General features: G+C 37.0%; 1 protein-coding gene across 5 annotated transcripts in view; it reads right to left on the bottom strand.

Moving 5' to 3' along the window:
• GRID2 (glutamate ionotropic receptor delta type subunit 2) overlaps nt 1–20,394 on the bottom strand; it is a 1,431,476-nt gene extending 1,411,082 nt beyond the window's left edge. For all 5 annotated transcript variants that reach the window (XM_027599851.1, XM_027599852.1, XM_027599850.1 and 2 more), the window contains exon 1: nt 19,929–20,394. In XM_027599851.1, the coding sequence (XP_027455652.1) occupies nt 19,929–20,016 (88 nt within the window). In that variant the 5' untranslated portion in view covers nt 20,017–20,394. The remainder of the gene's footprint in view (nt 1–19,928) is intronic.
• Nucleotides 20,395–21,762: the final 1,368 nt, after the last annotated feature.

Below are 21,762 nucleotides of genomic sequence, written 5' to 3'. Positions count from 1 at the left end.
TCTTCACTTGACATAATTACAAAAATTAATTCTAGCTTTAAGGTATTTGGCAAATATACACAAAATAGAAATAAAATGTATAATTATTTAAATATTATATTTATGAAGTTTTGATGGAGGACAGTGAAGAAAGAGGAAAGCAAACTGATATATATTGAAAGCTCATTTTGTTCAGTCACTGGTTTTTCTCTAATTTTTCTAATTTATTTAATTTACTTTCATTTGTCCCTTCAAAATAAGTGGTTATATCTACATTTTACATACAAAAACACTAAGGTTGAGAATGTTGAAATAACTTGTCCCCAAGAGTGCTAAGAACCAAGGGGAAATAACGTATTTTCAAGCAATTAAAATAAATGCATAGTAACATGTTTTGATGGAGACAGAATGAACTATAGTAAATATAAGAACCCCAACCTGGATTTGTGGAGAGAAGGAGGGGATTAGGAAGGAGAGACAGTGAGGAAGGAGGAGTAGAGTATGTAGTCTGAGGAAGAGCATGTGGATCTGGCTAGACTCCACTATGCTTAAATTCTGGGAGAAGTTCTAAAAGATGATATATATACTCACTGCCCCTAGCAGCTTGTGGGAATAGTTCTCCAGCAATTGGGTTAACTACCTCTAACATTTTATTAGCAGGCTTCAAAGGAATTAATTACAGTACTCTACAGCAATAGAGTAGAGCAGAGGTAAAATGGACCCTATGTTAATGAAAACAATTATCCAATTCTACATAATTGGGCTATTTCTATCTCCTGGCCAATAGCCCATTAATACCTCTTTGGTGATGTGAATATAATTACTTTTTTCAGTAAAAATTATGCTTAATAGACTATTCAAAAATTCCTATCTATGCAGCATTCAAATCACTTAACCTCTCAATCTGCTCATCAGCAACAGTAGGACTCTAGACTGTAGACAACCTCTAATATTCCTTCCAATTGTTAAGACTATGATTTCTACAGGAAGATGACCTAAGGAGCAGGGTCTACCCAAGTCTAAAAATCACCACAGATGAAGAAAGGAGGAAACTGCCATCTTCTCTAGAGCACAGTGTAGAAGGATGCTCTCAAACTCATTTTCACATTTGGAAAACATAGAAAGTCATAACTGGGTTGCCAAAAGTGAAGAAAAGGAAATAAAGTTTATATGAACTAGGATTTCGGAGAAAAGCAAGAGTGTGAGGGCATCACCTGATCATTTCTTGAGATAAAACCTCACTTTGGAACAGAAAGGAAAGGAAGGTTAAGACAATTTAATTACTTTCAAACCAAAGTGAAGAAGGGCATACATCTGAGAGAGAAATGTATAGAGGTTGACTCAATTAGATAGCAGGGTAGTTGTAGTATAATTAATTCAAAATCACAAAATAAATTTTATGCTTGTCCCCTATAAGAGAAATTAAGTTGTTTTTAAATATACACCTTTAAAACTAAGTCTAAAAAAATAAATAAATAAATAAAAAATAAATAAAACTAAGTCTATCCTCCTCTTTAGAGTATTTGCTAGTTTGTAATATATTTCTACAAAAAATTAAAATTAAAAACATTTTCTTGATAATTTCTCTCTTTAGGATGGAAAACTGAAGCAAATTTAAAAGTGTTGTAAACTGCTTTTATATTTCTTAGAACAATCCACTCCATGTAAGAATACATGTTCTTTATTTACTCCCAAACATACAGCATCTGAGGTTAAGTGCAAGTTGATGCAACTGTTAATATCCAATGAGTTCTGCTAGGAGCAGTAGCCAAATATACAGAGAATGAATGTAAACAATAAAGGGAACATTTGCAGATACTAATTCCTATTTTTTAAAAAATCAGTTAAATATGTTTGTCAGAACAAAGACAACCTATAGTTAGCTATTTGCCTCTTCTGCCTGTAAAGAAAAATGCTCTAAGTAATTAAAAATAAAACAAAACAAAACCTAAGTCTATTTCTTTAATCAGCATAAAAGACCTGGAAAAGGGGAAGGTTAGACCTGTTGCTAAAACAGAATTATTGCCTATTGAAAGAGAATATGCCTAGGGGTGCTTTGAGGCTGGGCCAAACTACAAACTAATTACATGCCTCCAGGTAGGACTTTGAAAGAAGACTGCTGCCTTGTCCCTGTTTGCCTCAAGTCAGCCCTAGTTTGTCCCTTTTGCCCCAACAGAAATCTTAATACTGCCATTTCTACTCTCAAGGGAGTCCTGGTCTGGATAATAAAGATCACCCTATTTCAAATTAAAAAGTATGGCCACAAAGGCATAGGTAAATATCAGTATCAATGAAAAAAAAATTAGCCATCTATTTCACATAAATTTAGAGTGAAATAGTACCTCTGAAAGAATAGTTAACCTTAAATTCAGTTACTTTAATAATGACCTTCAACTTTGATTTATATGCTATAAAAAAAAAAGCCATAGTTGTAAATCTGAATTAATGTTTCAAGAACAGAGAACAGGGAATCCTATCTGATCTCAGGTGTGGCAAAAACTTTCTAACACAGCCCAGACCAAGGGCCATGATGGGCAGTATTTTTAAATTTAAAGTTCAATCTGCTGAAGTATGAATATTGACAATCTGTGGAATCGTCAAGTCTATATTTCAAATTATTATAGTTTGTCCTTATAACAAATGAGGTGGAGAGGAAGCAACAGCAGGTAAACTTGAGATTTTCAAAATTTCATTACTTATCCAGACTTCACAGCTACAAAGTAGCAAAATGACCAAGGCAAGATTTGAATATAGAACTGGGACATCAAATCCAGTGCTTCTGCTTAGAGTAGTATATGCTTCTCTGATCACTTAAGATGCAAAAATTATCAATCATCACAGGTTGTGACTGACTCAAGTCACTCAGGTTATCCCTCACTGACTCTAAATGTCTAATCCCTTAATCAACTCTAAAACCAATTCGAGAGCCTGAGAGCAAGACTGAGAGATGCTAGAAACCCTCCTCCCCAACTGAGCGCTCAATTTTCCATTTTGGCTCTCTTACAAGTGATCAATTTAGTAAGAATAAAAAATAGTGAGATAGCAAAGTTAAATTCTAGTAATTTCATACCTAAATTGTTTTTACTGGATTAAGCATTGACACTATGTATTATAAAAACAGGCTGAAAGGCTAGACTCTGAACAAAGACACACAGAGGCAGAAAGAACACTAGCTTATTTGGATCTACTCCTTCCCACTCCTCAGTTCAACCACTGTTTTCACGCACATGCAAACACACTGGCTCTGCTTTCATATTCTGACTCCAGATCAGTGTTTGCAAACATTTCTTATCTGAGAACACAAATCCTTAAGTATGAAGCACAGTTTTCTGAAACACTAAAAAATGAGGCTTGAAGTCCCCAAAAGATCCCTTTAGTATGTTCTAAATGGGACCTGTGTCCCATTTCAGGCTTTGCTTCTGCCATCCTAGAAGCACAGTGTTCTTTTCCTTCAGCTAATTATGTTGCAGATTACACGTAATTATAGAATACAAAATTCTATGGCAATACTTTTACCCTTCCATGTTACCTTTCTATTTATTTACATAAGGGGATTCTACTTGTAATATGAAACTAGAATAGCAATCATGTACAAGAAATTAAAATTTTACCTCTGATAACCTAATATACTGTCAAAGATCATTTAATTTTAAAATTATTTTGCACACAGAATGCCTAAAATTAACAACCCAGGAAACAACAGGTGTTGGCAGATGTGAAGAAAGGGGAACGCTTTACACTGTTGGTGGGAATGCAAACTGGTACAGCCACTCTGGAAAACAGTATGGAGGTTCCTCAAAAAGTTAAAAGTAGAACTACCCTACAACCCAGTAATTTTACTACTAGGTATTTACCCGAAGAATACAGAAATACTGATTCAAAGGGATACATGGACCCCAATGTTTATAGCAGCATTATCAACAACAGCCAAATTTTGGAAAGAGCCCAAATGTCCATCGACTGATGAATGAATAAAGATGTAATGTATATGCACACACACACATATATATATCCAATGGAATATTACTCAGGCATAAAAAAAAGAATGAAATCTTGATAATTGCAAAGATGTGGATGGAGCTAGAGGGTACTATGCTAATCGAAATAAGTTAGAGAAAAACAAATACCATATGATTTCACTCATATGTGGAATTTAAGAAACAAAGCAAGTCAATATAGGGGGGAAAAAGAGAGGCACACCAAAAAACAGACTCAACTATAGAGAACAAACTGATGGTTACTGGAGGGGAGGTATGTGTGGGCAGACGTTAAACAGTGATGGGTATTAAGGAGGGCACTTATTGTGAAGAGCACCAGCTACTGTATGTAAGTGATAAATCACTAAATTCTACACATAAAAAATAAAATACATTAAATTATTTTGATTGGAAATAATTATAATTATCATATAAATTAACAGCACAAGTCTCATATTAATTCCAGACTTTGATTTTTATAAAGTATACTCATATTAAGGGGCACCTGAGTGGCTGAGTTAGTTAAGTGTCTGACTCTTGATTTTGGCTCAGGTCATGATCTTGGGGTCCTAGGATCAAACCTTGCACTGGGCTCCCTGCTCAGCAGGGAGCCTGCTTGAGATTCTCTCTCCTTCTTTAGTCCCTCCCTCCATACTCTTCCTCCCTCTCTCTCTCTCTCTCTCACTAAAATAAATAAATCTAAAAAAATTATATTAAGAAATGAGAATGAAGATATATACTTTAAAAGGTCAGTAATATTTAGAATAATTCTGAAATTATAAATAAGCACACACAGTAATTAAAAATCGTAAGGCTCTTAGCGTTGTAAAATTACTATTTTCAGAATGTAAGTAGCTCAACAATATTTTAAATGGATCACATTTTAAATAAGAAACTACATTATTAAGCAGTGGATCTGAAAGAAAAGTTAGGAAAGAATGACCAGAAAAACAGTTTCCTTTTTTAGATCAAAATAGGATTGATTTCTATGGAGAATGACCTTTCTTTTCTCCATCTGAGTCAGGAAGAGGGATTACTGGAAAGCTGCCATCTGGGATATGACACTTCACAGTCATGCTAAAATAATACTAAGTTCAAACCAAACTCGGTTTCTCTGTTCTGTTTCCCATGTTGGTGAATAGCATCTGCATCTGCTCACTCAAGATTGTACTCAGGAATGATGTTAGACTTTCTTTTACTCCCACTTCTAAAGAATGACCACACCGACGGATGCAAGCTCCTTAGCATCTCTCCTACGCAAATTCTCCTCTCCATCCCCACTTGCCACTATTTGGCACCCCCCTTCGCCTAGAATACTGCCAAGGTCTTCTAACTGATTACCATCTACACATTGCCACTACAGATCTTTTTCTTTTCCTTTCTTTTTTTGCCACTATAGATCTTATAACACAAAGCTGGGCATTTCTTAGCCTAAATTATTTAAAGAATTCCCATAGATCTCACAGGGATCTTCCCAACTTCTGGTCTCCTGTCTTGCCAGAATCTCCACTGCAATTTATGTTTCTTCTAAATTACGTGCTATTTCTCTCTTTTGCCACATTATTTCATAACTCTGGCTTTGGCCAAAATGTACCCCTGCCACATATTGTTTTCCCATGACAGTGGTGAACAAACTCCTTTTTTCCATGAGAGTCAATTTATAAAATAGGATAACTTATACTGGCCATATGTTTTTTTCATTCAAAATGAAAATAATTGAGTTGCATGAGTTTTGGGGGAAGGAAGAAGGTAATTATAATTTAACATACTTTACTGAACAAGAGAAAGCTGATGACAAAATTGATATATGTATCAATTTTGTGTGTGTGTGTATATATATATGGAATATTACTTAGAAAAAAAGGAAATCCTGCCATTTGTGATAACTTGAATAACCTTGAAAGCAGTATGTTAAATAAGTCAGACAGAAAAAGACAAATATTGCAGGATACTATTTATATGTGGAATCTTAAAAGCTGAACTCAGAGAGAGTCACCTGAATGGCTCAGTCGGTTAAGAGTCTAGCATCGGCTGTCCTGGGATGAGCCCTGCATCAGGCTCCCTGCTCCACGGAGGGCCTGCTTCTCCCTCTCCCTCTGCCTGCTGCTCCCCCTACTTGTTCATTCTCTCTCTCTCTCTCTCTCAAATAAATAAATGAAATCTTAAAAAAAAAAAAAAAAAAAAAGCTGAACTCAGAGAACAGAGTAAGAGTGGTGATTACCAGGGGTAGAGGGTGTAAGAAATGGGGAGATATTTGTCAAAGGGTACAAAGTTCCAGTTATAAGAAGATCAAGTTCTGGGGATCTAAAGTACAGCCTGGTCATTATAGCTAATAATACAGTATTATATACTTGAAAGTTGATAAGAAAGTAGCTATTAAATGTTCTTACCACAAAAAGAAACTGTAATTATGTGATGCCATGGAGGTTTTAGCAAATGCTACTTAATGTTCATCATTTTGCAATACATAAATGTACCAGATCATACCTTAAACTTACACAATGTTAAATGTCAATTATCTCAATAAAGATATATGTTATATCTCAATAAAGCTGGAAAAAAATTACCCCTTCTCTGCCTTCAAGTTTGTTTTGTGGAAGGGTTGTCTTCATTCCTTCTGCTTTATATGGATTAAAATAAACTATTTTATTGGAAATTCAGTCAAGGGCCACATCATAAGCTCAACTGGCTACAAGAAGCTCTTTATCTACTTATCAGTAGTGTATATTATCTTAGTTTGTATTTGGAGTTAAGGACAATTAATATTAAAATATTAACTAGCTTCATTATCAGTTTCCATAAGCAGAGAATAACATCTAAGTAAGATCAAAAAAAAAATTCTCTTCTTAGTAGTATTTCTAAGATACTAAAGAATTGTTCATACTTTCTTACCCAAGGTGAGAGAGAAGATGTTAATGCCAGTGTACTATTAATTACAAAATTATTATACATTAGCTCTTTAAATATGTATTATAAAATATTAAAAGCATGGAATATTACAAGCTGTGCCTCATAGCATTAACCTCGTTGTTCTCTCTGTACATTCCTTCCCCTCTTCTCTGTCATTTAAACAGTTCAGGATATTCCCTACCCAAACTGAAAGGATAACAAAGGCTCAAAGAAAAGGTCCTGAGTAGTAGAGAAAGTGACTTGCTTGTTGAATCCATCACAGAGAGTGCCATGCTTGAACACAAACTTCTGAATTATTCTCTGATTTGCCATTTAATGATCCTGGCATACTGTATTCTCATCGTCTCCAAAGAGTGTTAGAAACTGAGCCACATTCTATGGTGAATGGGGTCTCAAAGACAAATTTCATTCCCTAACCATGGTAGAACTTAACTGAACCAGTAGATTTCTCAGTGAGCAGACACAACAGCAGATATATTAATACTTACAAATATATATATGAATATATAGAGTATATATTACTTATATAAACATATGAATATATAAATACATATGAAATCAACATTTGTGTAACCACCACTCAGCTTAATAAGACATGATCAGTAGTGCTGAAACCATGCACCTCTCCTTGACCACATCACCTTCCCTCCTTCCCACTTTTCACCTCAATTAACCACTAACCAGGCTTTTTTATTTACCATTGCAACATGCTTCACAGTTTCTTTTTTAAAGTGCGTTGTTCAAATTTTTCCTTATTGTACATAATATAGCAATAGCTAGAAGCCAACTGGGAATATACAATGATGCTCAGTACACAACACATATTGATAGGAATGTCAATCCAACATATTTTTACACATTTACCTAAAGTGTTTAAGAGGCATAGCTGAATTCCACATATTTCCTTTAAAAAAAAATCACCACAGACATGACACATGGAACTGAGCTAATCACAGAGGTCCTGGCTGTCAGCAGCATCTCCCCTGAAGGACACTCTTTTCCTCAAAAATATTCTTCATTCTGCCCCTAGCCTGTATTATTCAGAATATTCCTCTTTGGTGGCCTGGAACCATCACTCCTCTTACAAAACCAGCAGCCAAAAGCAAGTTCTATCTTCAGTATCTGGGCAATATTTTCAGAAAATAAACTATTTCTTCTCAGCAAGCCTGTGCATATGAGCATTCAGGGGCTGATTTTCCGGTTTATAGATTATCTAAAACCCTTCGCTTTGCTCCTCCTTCCTTGCTTTTGGCCATTTCCTGCTCATTAGCATTGCCACTGAAGGGTAGACAGGAAAAAGAAAAAAGAAAAAATGAGAGCAGGCAGTTTTGCTATTTATTAACTATTTATCAACCACAACAAGGACTCTTGTGGAGAAAGATACAAGTAATAGTCAGTTTTTGAACTATCCCTTATTTTCAATTTTTGTTGTTTGTCCTAGTCTCAATTACACTTACATAATTAAAAGTTGGTATAAAAATGTTTTCCCAACAGTCCTTATTCTATTTGTAAAAGTAACTAATTTTACTTTTTCAGTGAGGTAATTTTTCCCTTTTGTTTGCTAGGGTATAAAACTGTCATTTTCATTGATGTTTTATACATCCAGAACAAAGTACAGATTAGTAACATGAAACAGTAATACTAGTAGGTTCAAAAGTAAAGAAAAAAGAAAATGTAATTTAATTTCTCCATACCCAAGGAACCATGCTTAGTGGGATGATCTAATATGTCCCATTAAATTTAAAAAGGAACTCATTATTTCTATTAATTACAGAATAACTGGATCTTAAAGCTACTTCCTCCTTTACTTGACCTTAGAGCACAACTACTAGGGTCTATAGAAGACAAAATGAAAAGAATAAGAGAAAAAACAGAACATGGCAGAGACTTTCCCTTAGCACTTGCTAGCACATGACTGCACTTTCTAGTCTATAGGTATAACATGGTAAAGAAGCAAACATCAGATTCAAAGAAAGTTCTATTATAAATTAAGACCTTCTTTAAATGGTAATCTCCCTATCCCATTGATATTTTTTACCGGAAATATACGTTTGTTTTACGGCACTTTAAGGGCACCATAAAGATGGCATTTGTGGAATTATCCCAATCTCCCATGACCTAGTAGAACATAGTTATCCAACTGTGAGTCCTAAATTGCTCTACTTCAGCTTCCTAATATTATAATATGATCTCAGAAGGCAGATATACATAAAAGTTTTTGAAGGATGGTAAACACGTCTTATGTGAATAGCTTTATAATCAACTAAGTATGTAATAGGTGCTCAATAAGCATTTGTTCAAAAAAAAAAGGGCACATGTTATGGTTTTCATGTAACCCTAAAAGTATATTTTCTGCAAATGGAAGATAATGATATAGATCATTTCTCAGCTTGAAAATTATGAATTATAAAAAATATCCAAAACTCACCATGACTACACCACCAGGAAACAGAAGAGTAACCCCTCCTCAAGTCTGTGTTTGACTCACCACCACACTAATGATGTGTTAAAATTTTTTTCAGTAATTTTGTTAGTAAGAAATTTATAATGGTTTTCATAAAAACCATGTGTCCCCTGGGCTATGTAAGAATTTCTGGCATTTCTAAAAAAAATCACTAGTTTTCTGTTATTGCCGTTTACAGAAGTCACAAAGAAGAAATTGGACACTGAAGAGCAAGATCATAATTGCCACTATACTCCCAACAATCTTCTCTGTTGTCAGATTGTAGAGATTATCAGAAGAAAGAATCAGTCTTCCAGATTAGCTACACACAACAGAAAAATAGGACGGACTCTCTTGTCCCACTTTAACTCCTAAGATATTACCTGGCTTTTGTGGGGCATGCCATTTTAATGATATCAAGGTTAAGTACACTAAGCACCTCCACGAATTTTAGGTGGCTATTAAACTTAAATTCATATTTAAATCTGCTAAACACTTCCTTCAAATTATTATAGTTCACCACTCTAGGAAGTTAGGAACTAGCAAGTTTAAAATAACTTTTGATATTATATATTTCATTAATTATGTTCCTTGGCTCCAGCCATACCAGCTTGCTTTTTTTATCAGTCATTGCTGTGCCCAAGCCACAGGACAGCTATCTCCTCACTGTTCATGTATTCCATGTTTATACATTAATTAATAGATGTAAGCAAGCAGAAACAACATATTTTTATAGAGCAGATAGCACTGGATATGACAAAGAACACAGACAAATATAATTCACCTGCTATTGGCATTCTTATTTTAATACACATATTCTTATTTTAGCTGCAGACCAATGAAATATACGTAACTTATGTGTGTATTAGTAAGAGACCAATGACAGAACTAAGGTTCATTTTCAGAAGGCTGAATTCTGAGGTTAGAAAATTTAGAACATTTCCTTTCCTCATTTTCACCTATGACTAAAGATCTGTCAGGTATAGTATAGCACAAATAGAAGTGAAAGTTCTATAAAAGGAAATATTTAAAGGTGTCACTGAAAATTAATATCAGATGAATGTTTCATCATTTAATTTCTATGTGGCAATGATATGCATTGCCTTATGAAATAACTGTATTTTTTAAAAATTGTCCCAAATGATTTTTTTAAGTATATCAAATATATGGTAGAATTTACATAGAGGAAACCCATAATCAATTCAAACGTATCTACTTTAACAAGAGGATTTCATACCATTTTGATACCATTTATCATATAGGAATATTATGTGTTCTTAAAATTAATATATTACTAAAAAACTAAATGTTGATTCTATTTATAATGGTATACCAATACTCCTCAAGGTATAATCCACTCAATTTCAGGTAAAAAATTTTTACCTAAATTTTAGCGCTAATCTGGGCAATTAAGTGAAGCACAAATGCAGAACAACTAAGAGTCTATTTCAGAGAGGACATCTAAACTTCTGTCATCCACTGGCACGGGCCCAGTTCCACTTGATCCCAGATTACAAAACAAAACAAAAAGCAACAAGGACAAGCGAACAAACAAAGATAAATAAAACAGTGCTATTCAAACACTATCCAAACTCAGGAATCCAATAGGTTTGAATAAAAAGAGAAAATTTATTTTAAATCCTCTAACTGAAAATGTTCTTATACTTGAAACTTAAAAAATTACCCTATATATCCTAACCTCCACCTTTAAAAAAAAAAAAAAGAGCTCACATTTTACCTCATATTCCCACCCCCACCACTCCCCTGTTCTCCCTTAGAGAAAAACTGAGAGTTCCTCAAGCCCCATTAAACCTTTAAATCCTCCCCAGTCAGTATTCTGTCACTTCCAGTCCACTGAAAGCACATTTGTCAAAGTTCTGTTTATCCTCAACAATTTTCATCCACAGAATTTGACAGGGTTTTTCATTCCCTCCTTGAAATACTTTCCTCACTTAGCTTCCAAAACACCACACACTATTATGTTTTCTTTCTAACTTACAGGCCACTCATCTTTCTCTTTTCCTGGATCCTCTTGGTCTCCCTGACCTCAACATTTTAGAATTTCCCATGGAAGTCTTGGAGTTCTTGCGACACGATTATTCCCTAAATGACCTACCCCTCATAGCTTTCAAGACCCTATCTAAAATACTGAATTCCAAATGTGCAGCTCAAATCCCTAAATCCCCCTGAAATTTCAAACTCATATAAACAACTGCCAACCTAATTAAATTCTGAAATTTGATGTTTAATAGGAATATCAAATTTAATAAATGCAAATTTTGATTTCTATCTAAAACTTACTCATTGCCCCATGTTCCCAGTTTCAGTTAATAGTAACATATTTCACCCACTTTTTCAAGTAAAGTATCTTGGAAGCCTCTTCACTCCCTCTGGATTCCTTCTAGCCAAGCAATCCATCAGAAAATCCTATTTCTATTTTCAAAATATATCCACAATCTGACAACTACTCATCTACTTCAGCTACCAGTCCAATTCCCTATCCTCAAACTAATTTTCATATCTGTATTCCAACCAGTCCACCCAGAGATTATCTTACTAAAATATAAATCATTTCATATCACATGTTTTATCTCAATCCTCCAGTAGACTCCCTATATACCTGGAAGATCTAAATACCTTACCATGACCTATAAAGTCCCTACAGGATCCTCCATAGTTGCCTCTCACTTATTTCCTTCCACTTACTGCTTTGCTCAGTAATAAACTCCATATATGTTCCACATTGATTTTCAAGATGTTCCTTAAGCAAATGATTCCTTACTGTCTTGCTTCCTGGCCTTTACCTTTGCTATGCCCTCCGATATCAGATAGCCACCTAGTTTACTTTCTTTCTTTGAATCAAGTCTCTGCTCCAGTGATCACCTCCTCAGAGAGGACTTACCAAAGCACAGTATTCAAAATAGCATACTTTGTTCAACTGCCATTCTTTCATTTTTGTTCACACAATTTACCACTACTTGACATTATAACGTAGTTTATCTGGTTTTTGCCTCCCCCATGAGAATATAAGTTCCTTAAATACAGAGACATAGCTTACTTGTTCAGTATTTTAATTCCAGAACCTAAAAACGTTACTCCATAGAGAGTAGGTTCAGAATACATGTTTGCTGAATGAAAGAACATTCTCCCAATTAGCACACATACACGTTGTACAGTAAGTAATGCCTTATCATGTACTTTCAGGAATATTAACTTCTAGAATTATAATGATTTTGACAATGAAGCAAATGCCTTATTTAAGTTTACTTCAGAAAAATCAGGTACTTAGGCCAATAAAATAATTTATTTTTAAAATAGTACTTTGAATTATTTGGGGATAAAGAAAAAAGTGTAAGAATTGCTATTTTAATATAATTAATTACTCAATCTTTTTTATGAGTGAAAATAGTTGTTAATAAGAAATTGACTACAGAGTGATCCAAAATTTTTAAACACACACAGGCAGGCCTTTTGATACTAAGCTTCTTGTGCTTGCCTCTGGGCTTCCCTCTATTCACTCAAGGACCCTTTCAGCCTCAGCTTCACACTGGTAACCACTTGGTGGACAACAGGGTTAAAGCCAGAACACCTGCAGCAGGAATCGAAAATTATGAAGAATACTGAAAAAACACTGGCTATATCCTTTATACTCTGTATCTTTGAGTGATACCAAACATATGCTAATATTCCTGGTGTGCTTTGAGTTTGTAAATTCTAAAGGCTATTGTCATCTATGCTGGTTAGAACAGAAGACTACTCCTTCGTCCAGTCAGCCTTAATAAGCACTAGCATTGTGGTATACTGTAAGAGTAGCACTGAATGGAACACCTTAGTTAGCATCAACACTAGACAAAACAAAAACAAAATCTAAAACAAAAAACTAACAAATCCAGTTCTCTCAATCTGATATTGGAGTTATCTAGAATATCTGATAAACAAATATATTATGTATAATTCCTGTTCATACTGAAAAAATTAATTTTAATTTTAGTGATTAAGATTTTATGCTCCATTTATTTCCCCTGGTATTTTCTTTTATTTTTTTTTTAAGATTTTTTTACTTATTTGAGAGAGAGCGAGAGTGAGAGAGAGCATGAGAGCAGGGTGAGGGGAGAGAGAGCAGCAGACTCCCAATGAGCAGGGAGCCCGATGCGGGACTCAATCCCAGGACTCTGGGATCATGACCTGAGCCAAAGGCAGACAGTTAACCAACAAAACCACCGAGGCACCCTATTTTCTTCTTTTAAAATCACTCTGAACCTAGCTATTTATTAAGTATAACTACATGAACCGGACTTGACTGTATACCTTCTCCCAATTCCTCAAATATAGGGATCTGTTTTCATTTTAGTTCACATAATTTTAGAGCTTAAGTGAAAATTAGTCTAAATCTTGTTTTAGCATTCATAATAAATGAAGACTAAAGAAAGTAACTTTCCAGGATGCCTGGGTTCAGTCAGTTAAGCAAGTAAGTCTTGATTTCAGCTCAGGTCATGATCTCAGGGTCCCAGGATGGAGCCCCACATGGGCCTCCACACTCAGTGGGGAGTCTACCTGTGAATTTCTCTCCCTCTCCCCCTACTCCCAGTCCCTCTCTCTCTCTCTAAAATAAATAAATCTTATTAAAAAAAACAAGAATAACTTTCCAATTTTGCTCAGTTAGCCATTGATAAAATTGGTACTTAGCCCCAAACCCTTAAATTCTAATCTAGAACATTTTCACTATGTCTTAACATCCCTCCCCATGTAATTCAATTCTGAAATCTGTGTCCACACCCAAATGCTAAAATTCACCAATGTAAATGACTTGAATCCACAAATATCCACATAATCAATCCCAGAATTACTTTAGTATTTTTCCTTATCTTTTAGATATCCATCTGATCATTTAATTTTACCCTAAGTTCTTAACACATTCCAACTAATTTATTATAATACTGGTGCAAGATGAGGTCTAAAAAGACAAAGTGTTCATTTAACCTAGTACTGCATTCTCTATGTGATTTTGCTTATATTAAAATGAATTTATCAGATTAAAGTTGACCTAAGTTTCATCTCCATTAGTCTTCAAATGGGATATGCTAGAGGGAAGAATTTGCCTCTTTAAAAAGATTAAATAAACAGAAAAGTTACCAAGTGATCATAGACACTGGTTATAAAAAGATAAATTACCACAAAAACCCAACGGGACTGGTAGTGGTGGTGGTAGTTGTATGTGTTTGGAAGAAACTGTTACACTACATAAAACTTAATATTTACCAGGCCAAAATTATCTGAAAACATATATGATCATGCACAAAACTCAATGGATGACATTATTTTAAAAGATATCTGTATTTTTGCCCACGTTTTCTTCATAGCTCTGTGTATGTGTGTTTCACGTTACAAACCTCATTTAGTTTGGTACCTCAAAAGTTCCATGAGTAAGCAGAACTACCACAGTTAAGAAATTGCTTAACAAACTCCATCCACTAATTTGCTTACACCAGCAGTAATAAGTATATTTGTATCATTTTTGGTGTCTTAGATTTTTGCACAGAGAGTATTAAAGAATATATTCTTGTTGTATTTTAAATTTGTGAAAAATTTACATCATTAGGTCTAGCAATCTAATCTACCTGGAGAATAGAGGGTGTTGACATGTCCTAGAACTACATTTTTATAAGAATAAGAGACAGGGATAATATTTCCTATTCTGGTTTGAAAATAAAAACCACCTGTATCTTATAGCATCAAGACCTCATTGGATGGCATTTTTTTCAGAGAATTAAAAAAAAAAAATCTCATGTGGTTTTCAAATAGGACTACAAAGGAACAGCTCAGAATGCAGTGACACCTAATGGCAAAGCTATCTTTATAAGCCATAAATGTATTTTCTAATAAACATTATATTTGCATTAAAACTGTGTAAGTATTGCTACTCACCAATATGCTGTCTATAATCTGAAATATGAAAATCTAAAAGCAATACCAAATACTTTACTTTTTAATAGTAAAATAACATATGCAAATGAAGGGGAAAAAAGAAAACTTCCAGATTAGAAAGTGTGGTTTTAAAATTACAATACCCTTTGAGATAAAATTACAATACGATAAACTTAGCCTTAGGAATTGAATTAAATATAATGTATCTTCCATTACTCCTAACAATTTCAACTGATTTCTACTGTTTAAAAAGTTGAAAGTTAATCACCTTGATTTTTATTCATATTTGAATTAAAATTTAGAGGAGATATTTATTGGGTGTACGCTTCACTCGGAGTAGAAAGCAAAGGTCCTTGGTGTAATGGCTTATTAGTCATGTCATAGTTGATATTGTTGATTAATAATACTGTCTAACTTAAGGCACATCTGAATTATGCTTCAGATAACTGTATTAATGATACAGAAAAGAATAGTAAAGTACACCCTTATTTTAAATTCAGAAACTACTTGTTCATACATTCCAGAAATTTATACTATATGCTATCCATAACTTAGAGACCAAACAACCACTGTAAATAATAAAGGGATTATTTAAATCACTGAGATATCTTATACAGTGCAAAGAGTCCTTAATGACTCCTTGGGGGCTATCATACCCAATGCATATTATGTAAAGAGGTGGAAAAGAAATATTTTGTTGTAAGACACAGTACATTTTCTGGAAATACTTTTACATTCTATATTTGATAAAACTGTCCTCAGTGCAAAAATCACGAAAACTGTTGCTTTAAATCTGCCATCTATTACTGTTTTTAATGTGGACATTTTATTCACCCATCAGTTCTGTACTTTAATTTGAACTTTTTTGTGATGAAAATATTCTGTGCATTGTTTTAGGCTTCTCAAACAAATCATAGTTAATGATTATTATCTCAGAGGATAAAGTATCTTGTGCTTATGAGAAAAACATAAATAAATGGTTTGTTTCTATTTCCTGTTGGCATAAGGTATTTTACTATGACTGATAACAAGAAAAACCTGCAAGTGATTTTCGTAATATGTGACTACACTGTTTGAACATACCCTTATAGAGATATATAACTGAGAATAGCTCATTTCAATCAGTTCTGTGAGCACAGGAACCAGATAAAGAAATGAGCATACATTAAACTGTTAAAACATGAGATCCTCCATATTAGATTTGAAGCAAAACACAAACTGTGCAGTTGACTGGAAATGCCACCTAATCCCTGCTTAATTAAAGCAGTGCTCTACACTCCTGTTGTGTTTAGGGAGTAAAGAGTGTGGAACGACTGATGTATGAAGAAAATAGCAGTCAGCGTGTCTAATCTCAAAGACTTTCGAGCTTTCTAGCTACATAAATCAGAGCGACTTTTGAATAGCCTCATAAAACACAGTATCATTGCCATTCCACTCACGATTTTTTGGTTCTTCCTACAGCATGCAGATCATTAGGAAACTTCTAAAGCAATCAAGTAATGTGGGTCTGATGAAATTACTCAATCAATGCACAGGCTCAAAGTAAAAGCATAATTCAAAATTGCAGTTTTTATATGTCAGAAGACCTTTCTTTTGGGGGGCAAAGAATATCACAATCGAGGTGATTCATTTCTAAATACTACGTGTCTGAATGTGCTTTAAACAAATGTAATTATCAAATATCTTTAAAATGTGATTTAACAGAAAAAGTAATTATGTATGATAGTAGTGCATTTTTTACTGAAATAAATACACTGCCACTCCAATCACTGGAGTTTAACTATTATGATGTATTTCATCATTGTAGTGAATTCATGTGTTTAATAAAATATATTAGAGTTTAAAATATGTAACTGACTTTTAAAAACTACCTGCATGAAATAAAAACAAAGAGAAAGAAAGAAGAATCGAGAGAGTTTTCATATATATAATTCTGTTCAACACTGAAAGGATTCAATATTTAAAGAACCTATTAGAGCAGTGTCTTTTTTATCTTTCCAGCTTGCCTGAACTACATATTGCAGCTACTTTCTACATGAACACACCACGAGGCTAGAAAAACCTTTCATTTCTGCATATGTCTTTATAAATCTAGAGTTTAAATACTCACTTTTCCTTCAGTTCCATCACTTTCATCCCTTCAATCCTGAAATAATACATTTGCCATAAGCATATTTCTCGCATTAAATATTTAAACGAAAGCAATCACCTCCTAAAGATAATTCTCTTTTGCTAGTCACCAAGGTAAACTGATCCAATGAATATTAACTGATGGTTTAAAACTTTAATATGGGCATTTAGTTTTGAATTTATTATACTTTGGCTGGGATGGGAGATGGAAGCAGGAGGGGCTTTTAACCTCTGACATGCACTCAAATTAGTCTTGGTCATCTTAATTTGGTAAGAAATATTTATCAATATATTATAAAAGATATGAAGCATTTGAAGCAATTATCAATTTGCTAGCTTCATGGCAATATTGGGTAGCCTATAAAAGAAGCTAATCCTCTTGCCTAATGTACTAATTGCATTCAAGTCAAATTGTCTGGTAAGTATTCCTTTTAATAGGATATACACAGTTCATGCATATAACCTGCTTTTTGAAGAAATCTGTAATTTGTACACAGTTTTTTTTTTTTTTTTTTGGTCTGGTTATAAATAAGTAAGCCATGTCACACTGACAGACAACAGAATGCAAAGGGAAAAATACAACAGTTGTGTTCTATTTAGAAACAAATGATCAGACTGCATTGCAAAATAGTATTCAGCTGATAAAGGACAGAAAGAGCTGTAGGTGTTTGCAAATAATATATTTGTAGACCACAGAATAAGCAATAAGCATTTATCCACAAGCCTTTTCTCCTGAGCGATGAAGAGCGTAAGGCAGAAACCCCTAATTATAAAATGAACGTAAAGGTACCATAGTATTGTATCTTTCTGCATCCTGTTCCTGTCATTTACAATTGGATATAAATGTGTGTCATTTCTTTAAGAGAACAGTTCGTTTCTGAATTCTATCAGAACATTACTGAACCCCTCAATGAGGCCATGATTTCTCCCTGAAAAGTTCTGAACCCACAGGCCCTGTTAGCCCCCAGGCAAAACGTGATCTAGCAGTCAAGCTATCTAGTGCTTAATTTACTTAATGCATAAGTGCAAGGTTTTCCGAATCCTGACCTCATTACCCCTTATACAGAGACATGTATGGTTCTACTAATATAAGTGACAGAGAATGGCAGACATGTTTACAAAGACAGCCTCTGAGACCGAGGAGGAGTCCCCTGGAGCTGAGGGGCTGGCCGCTGTGGAGGCACACACCAGACAGAAGCCCCTCGCTGGGGCAGGCACAAGAGCCACCTGAAGCAGGTGCCCTTCCAGGACTCTGTGGGGTGTGTGTGTGTGGGGGGGGTGTTTGTGAGAGAGAGAGAGCGCGCGCAGGGGAGGGGCAGGGGGACGAAAGGAGGAGATGCTGCGACCCATCTGTCGCTTCAATTTGAAGAACATCAAGCCGTGTGGACAGATAAAAGTCCTGTGCCCAGAAAAATTCCCCAAGAGGGGTCTCTCTTCATCCCAGTAAATGAACCTTGCTGGCCCGCGGACACGAATTTCCGAAAAGGAAATCGTCGCATTAACGCAGAAAAGGCTGCAGGAGCCCGTCTCCACTCAGCTCTTACGGATTAGCAAGTGAGAAGAGTTGGAGCCCGAAGCTGCGAGCGCTGTGCATGATAATGACGCGCGGCCCCCACCCGCCCCCGCCCCCGCCCCCGCCCGCCGCGGCCAGTCCCGGCCCGTCTGGTTGCCAATAGGTGGGGCCACGAGCATCTCCGAGCCGGCTCGGCGTCCTTCTTGGAGTCAGGCCGCCCGGCAGTAGCCCAAACGCCTTTGCTCTCGGCCTTACAGGCAACTCAAGAGTTGACCGCGAGACAAGGCGAGGCAGGTGTCTGCAAGGCAGCCCACGAGGGCGGCCCGCGCGCCCCGCGCTTCTCGTGCGCCCGGGGGCCAGTCTCGCCGCCGCGCCAGGCCGGGGGAGTGTGCGAAGCAGCCAGGCGCGCGGCTCCCCGTCCTCGGCTACACCGCCGCCAGCCCCTCCCGCCACCGTCGCGGCGACTCCGCGCGAGTACCGCAAAGCCAAGAGGACGGGAAGAGGAAAAGGAGGCTGGGGGCGCAGCCAGCACCCCGTCACCATCGCACAACGCTGCGGCTAAGGCAGCCCGCTCACGTTGCAAAACCACCTGTTCGATCCGAAGGGAGCTCCCCCACCTCTCACCCCAGTTTTCGCCTCACAGGTGACACACACCTCTTCTTTCCCCTAAAGATTTTTTTTTTTTAATGGAGCAAATGTACATCCGGGAGAGAATATGGAAGGTAGAGTCGATTAAACTTCCCTTCCCCACACACTCAGAACCCACCCCCCGCACTTCCCGGCACACACGCACAACTGAGGTAAACTCGAGACCCCCACGCATCCATCACACACTCCACGATTCACCGCGAAACAACGGCCCAAGTCAAGGTTCGAGCATCCACATCCTGCCAGAAAACTGAACAAGTGTGAGGGAAGGTTAGCGGGAAGGGGCAATAAACCGAAGCCAGCGCCAATAAGCCACACAGAGGGCGGAGAGGGGGAGGCAAAGGGAAATATTTGCTAACCCAAACGTTAAAAGTACCCACAGGCAACACCTGCCCTTTCTTACCGATGTGAATGATTGAATCCGCATTCGCCAAGTCCCAGGTTCGAGACCACCAGACGGACAAAACCAAGAGCAAGGGGAAAACTTCCATGTCCTCCTATGCTGAATCTCTTTTAGGATGGTTTCTCTTTCAATATATTTTTGTAAGCCAGTCCGAAGAGTTCGAGGTCACGATAGAGTTTAGCGCAGCTTTTTCTTTTTTTCTAAATTCCTATTGCCAGAGCAAAGCCTTTAATCGTCGCTGATGAAGGCAGAGCGAATTAAGAGAGCCCAGCCTGAGGAAACCTCCTTCGCAAAGCCGTGTCACTTGGAGGGGAATTTTGGCGTCGCCAGAGTTGTTTGCAGTTTGGCTTTTAAAAAAAATGTATCCAGCCTCGGCTGCTCTCGGGCAGGGGGAGAGGCTGGAGCTCAGACCATCCCCATCGCTGCGCCGGGGCCGCGGGTCTCCAGTCCCAGCTCCGCCGCAACTTCCAACAGACCACCCCCCTCCCCCTACGCCGGATGTTCCCCTCCCCCTCCCCCAACCAAAAAAAAAAGCGCCCCCCGCCCCCGCCCCAAGGGCCCGCAGAGAATCACTTGTTTCGCTGCCAAAATAAAATCTAAGTGGAAAGGAAAGATTAGGAGATTCCAAGCGGAGCAGCCAGATTCCAACAGGGAAAGGAAAAAAGCCCTCTCCAAGAGGGGTAGTAAAAGTGAACTTCAAGGTAATGCAGATAGTAATGCAGAGAAAATTCCTTTTCTGCGCGAGGCAGGGAGCGGAGCTCGGCGAGGCGGGCCCGGGGAGCCGGTTCGCTCGGGCGCGGTGGCGGGGGAGTTGCGCCGGGCGCGAGCAGCGGGGCCGGGCCGGCGGAGGGAAGCCTGCGGGCTGCAGGATGCTTTTGGAGCGGTTCGCCTGGCGGGATGCAGGAAGCGAGCAAGGAGCGAGCCTGGCAGCTTCAGCACTAGCCCCACGTTGCCTAGAAATGGATCACCTAGGAGAACCAGCGAGCCCGCGAGAGAGCGGTGCTGTCAAGCGGAGAGAGGGGGAACCGAGAGAGGAAGAGCTTCTCTCTAATAACCACCTCCTCCCCCTATCTGCAATACAAGGGAGAAACAAAATAGTGCTCTCATTTCCCTTGGAATCTTCAACTGGGACTGAGAAAAAGGCAGGACTCCAAGGAAAAAAAAAAAAAAAAAACGTTGAAGCTTTTTGGTTGTGTTTTGTTTTGTTTTGTTTAGGAGGTTAAAGGCAACCTGAAAAAGCCACTCCACTTATTTAACCTTGCTACTGCTATTCTCCAACAGGTATCAGACTTTTTCTAGTCTTTGCCTGGAATTAGTCACATTGGATAAAAACAAATTAGGGACACCTGGTCACTAAGGGAAAAAGAGACCTAGAAAGCGCTTAATGAGATTTCAATTATAAAGTTATAAAAAGGGAAGGACATGCTAATTATTTTTTATACAGTGATTTTTTTTTTACCTTCTCTCTCTCTCTCCAGAGTATTTTTAGGCAATCAGGATAAAGAAAGGATAAAGAAGAACGTGAAAAAAAATGTAATAAATAGTAAAATACATGCTTCAGTGAGACATTTGATCCAAATATTACATTGACAATGGACCTATGTATATAAATTCAGAATGAGGAAGTTAGTAGCTTCTCCATGAAAAGAGCTGAAAAAGTACTGAATGACAGCCTCCCAGTCCCAGAATGAAAGGATTTTTGGCATGCTTATTCCTTGAAATAGAATCCTGACAATTGTGACTTCCTTTCTTGTAATGATTATCTTATATTCAGTCTGACCCCACTCCAGACTGGAGGTTTGTTAACACAACCAAATAACTAGTTGAGGCCAGA

Source organism: Zalophus californianus, chromosome 2 (genome assembly GCF_009762305.2).
Source record: "Zalophus californianus isolate mZalCal1 chromosome 2, mZalCal1.pri.v2, whole genome shotgun sequence".
Taxonomy (NCBI): Eukaryota; Metazoa; Chordata; class Mammalia; order Carnivora; family Otariidae; genus Zalophus; species Zalophus californianus.
This window is presented reverse-complemented; position numbering and strand designations above follow the sequence as displayed.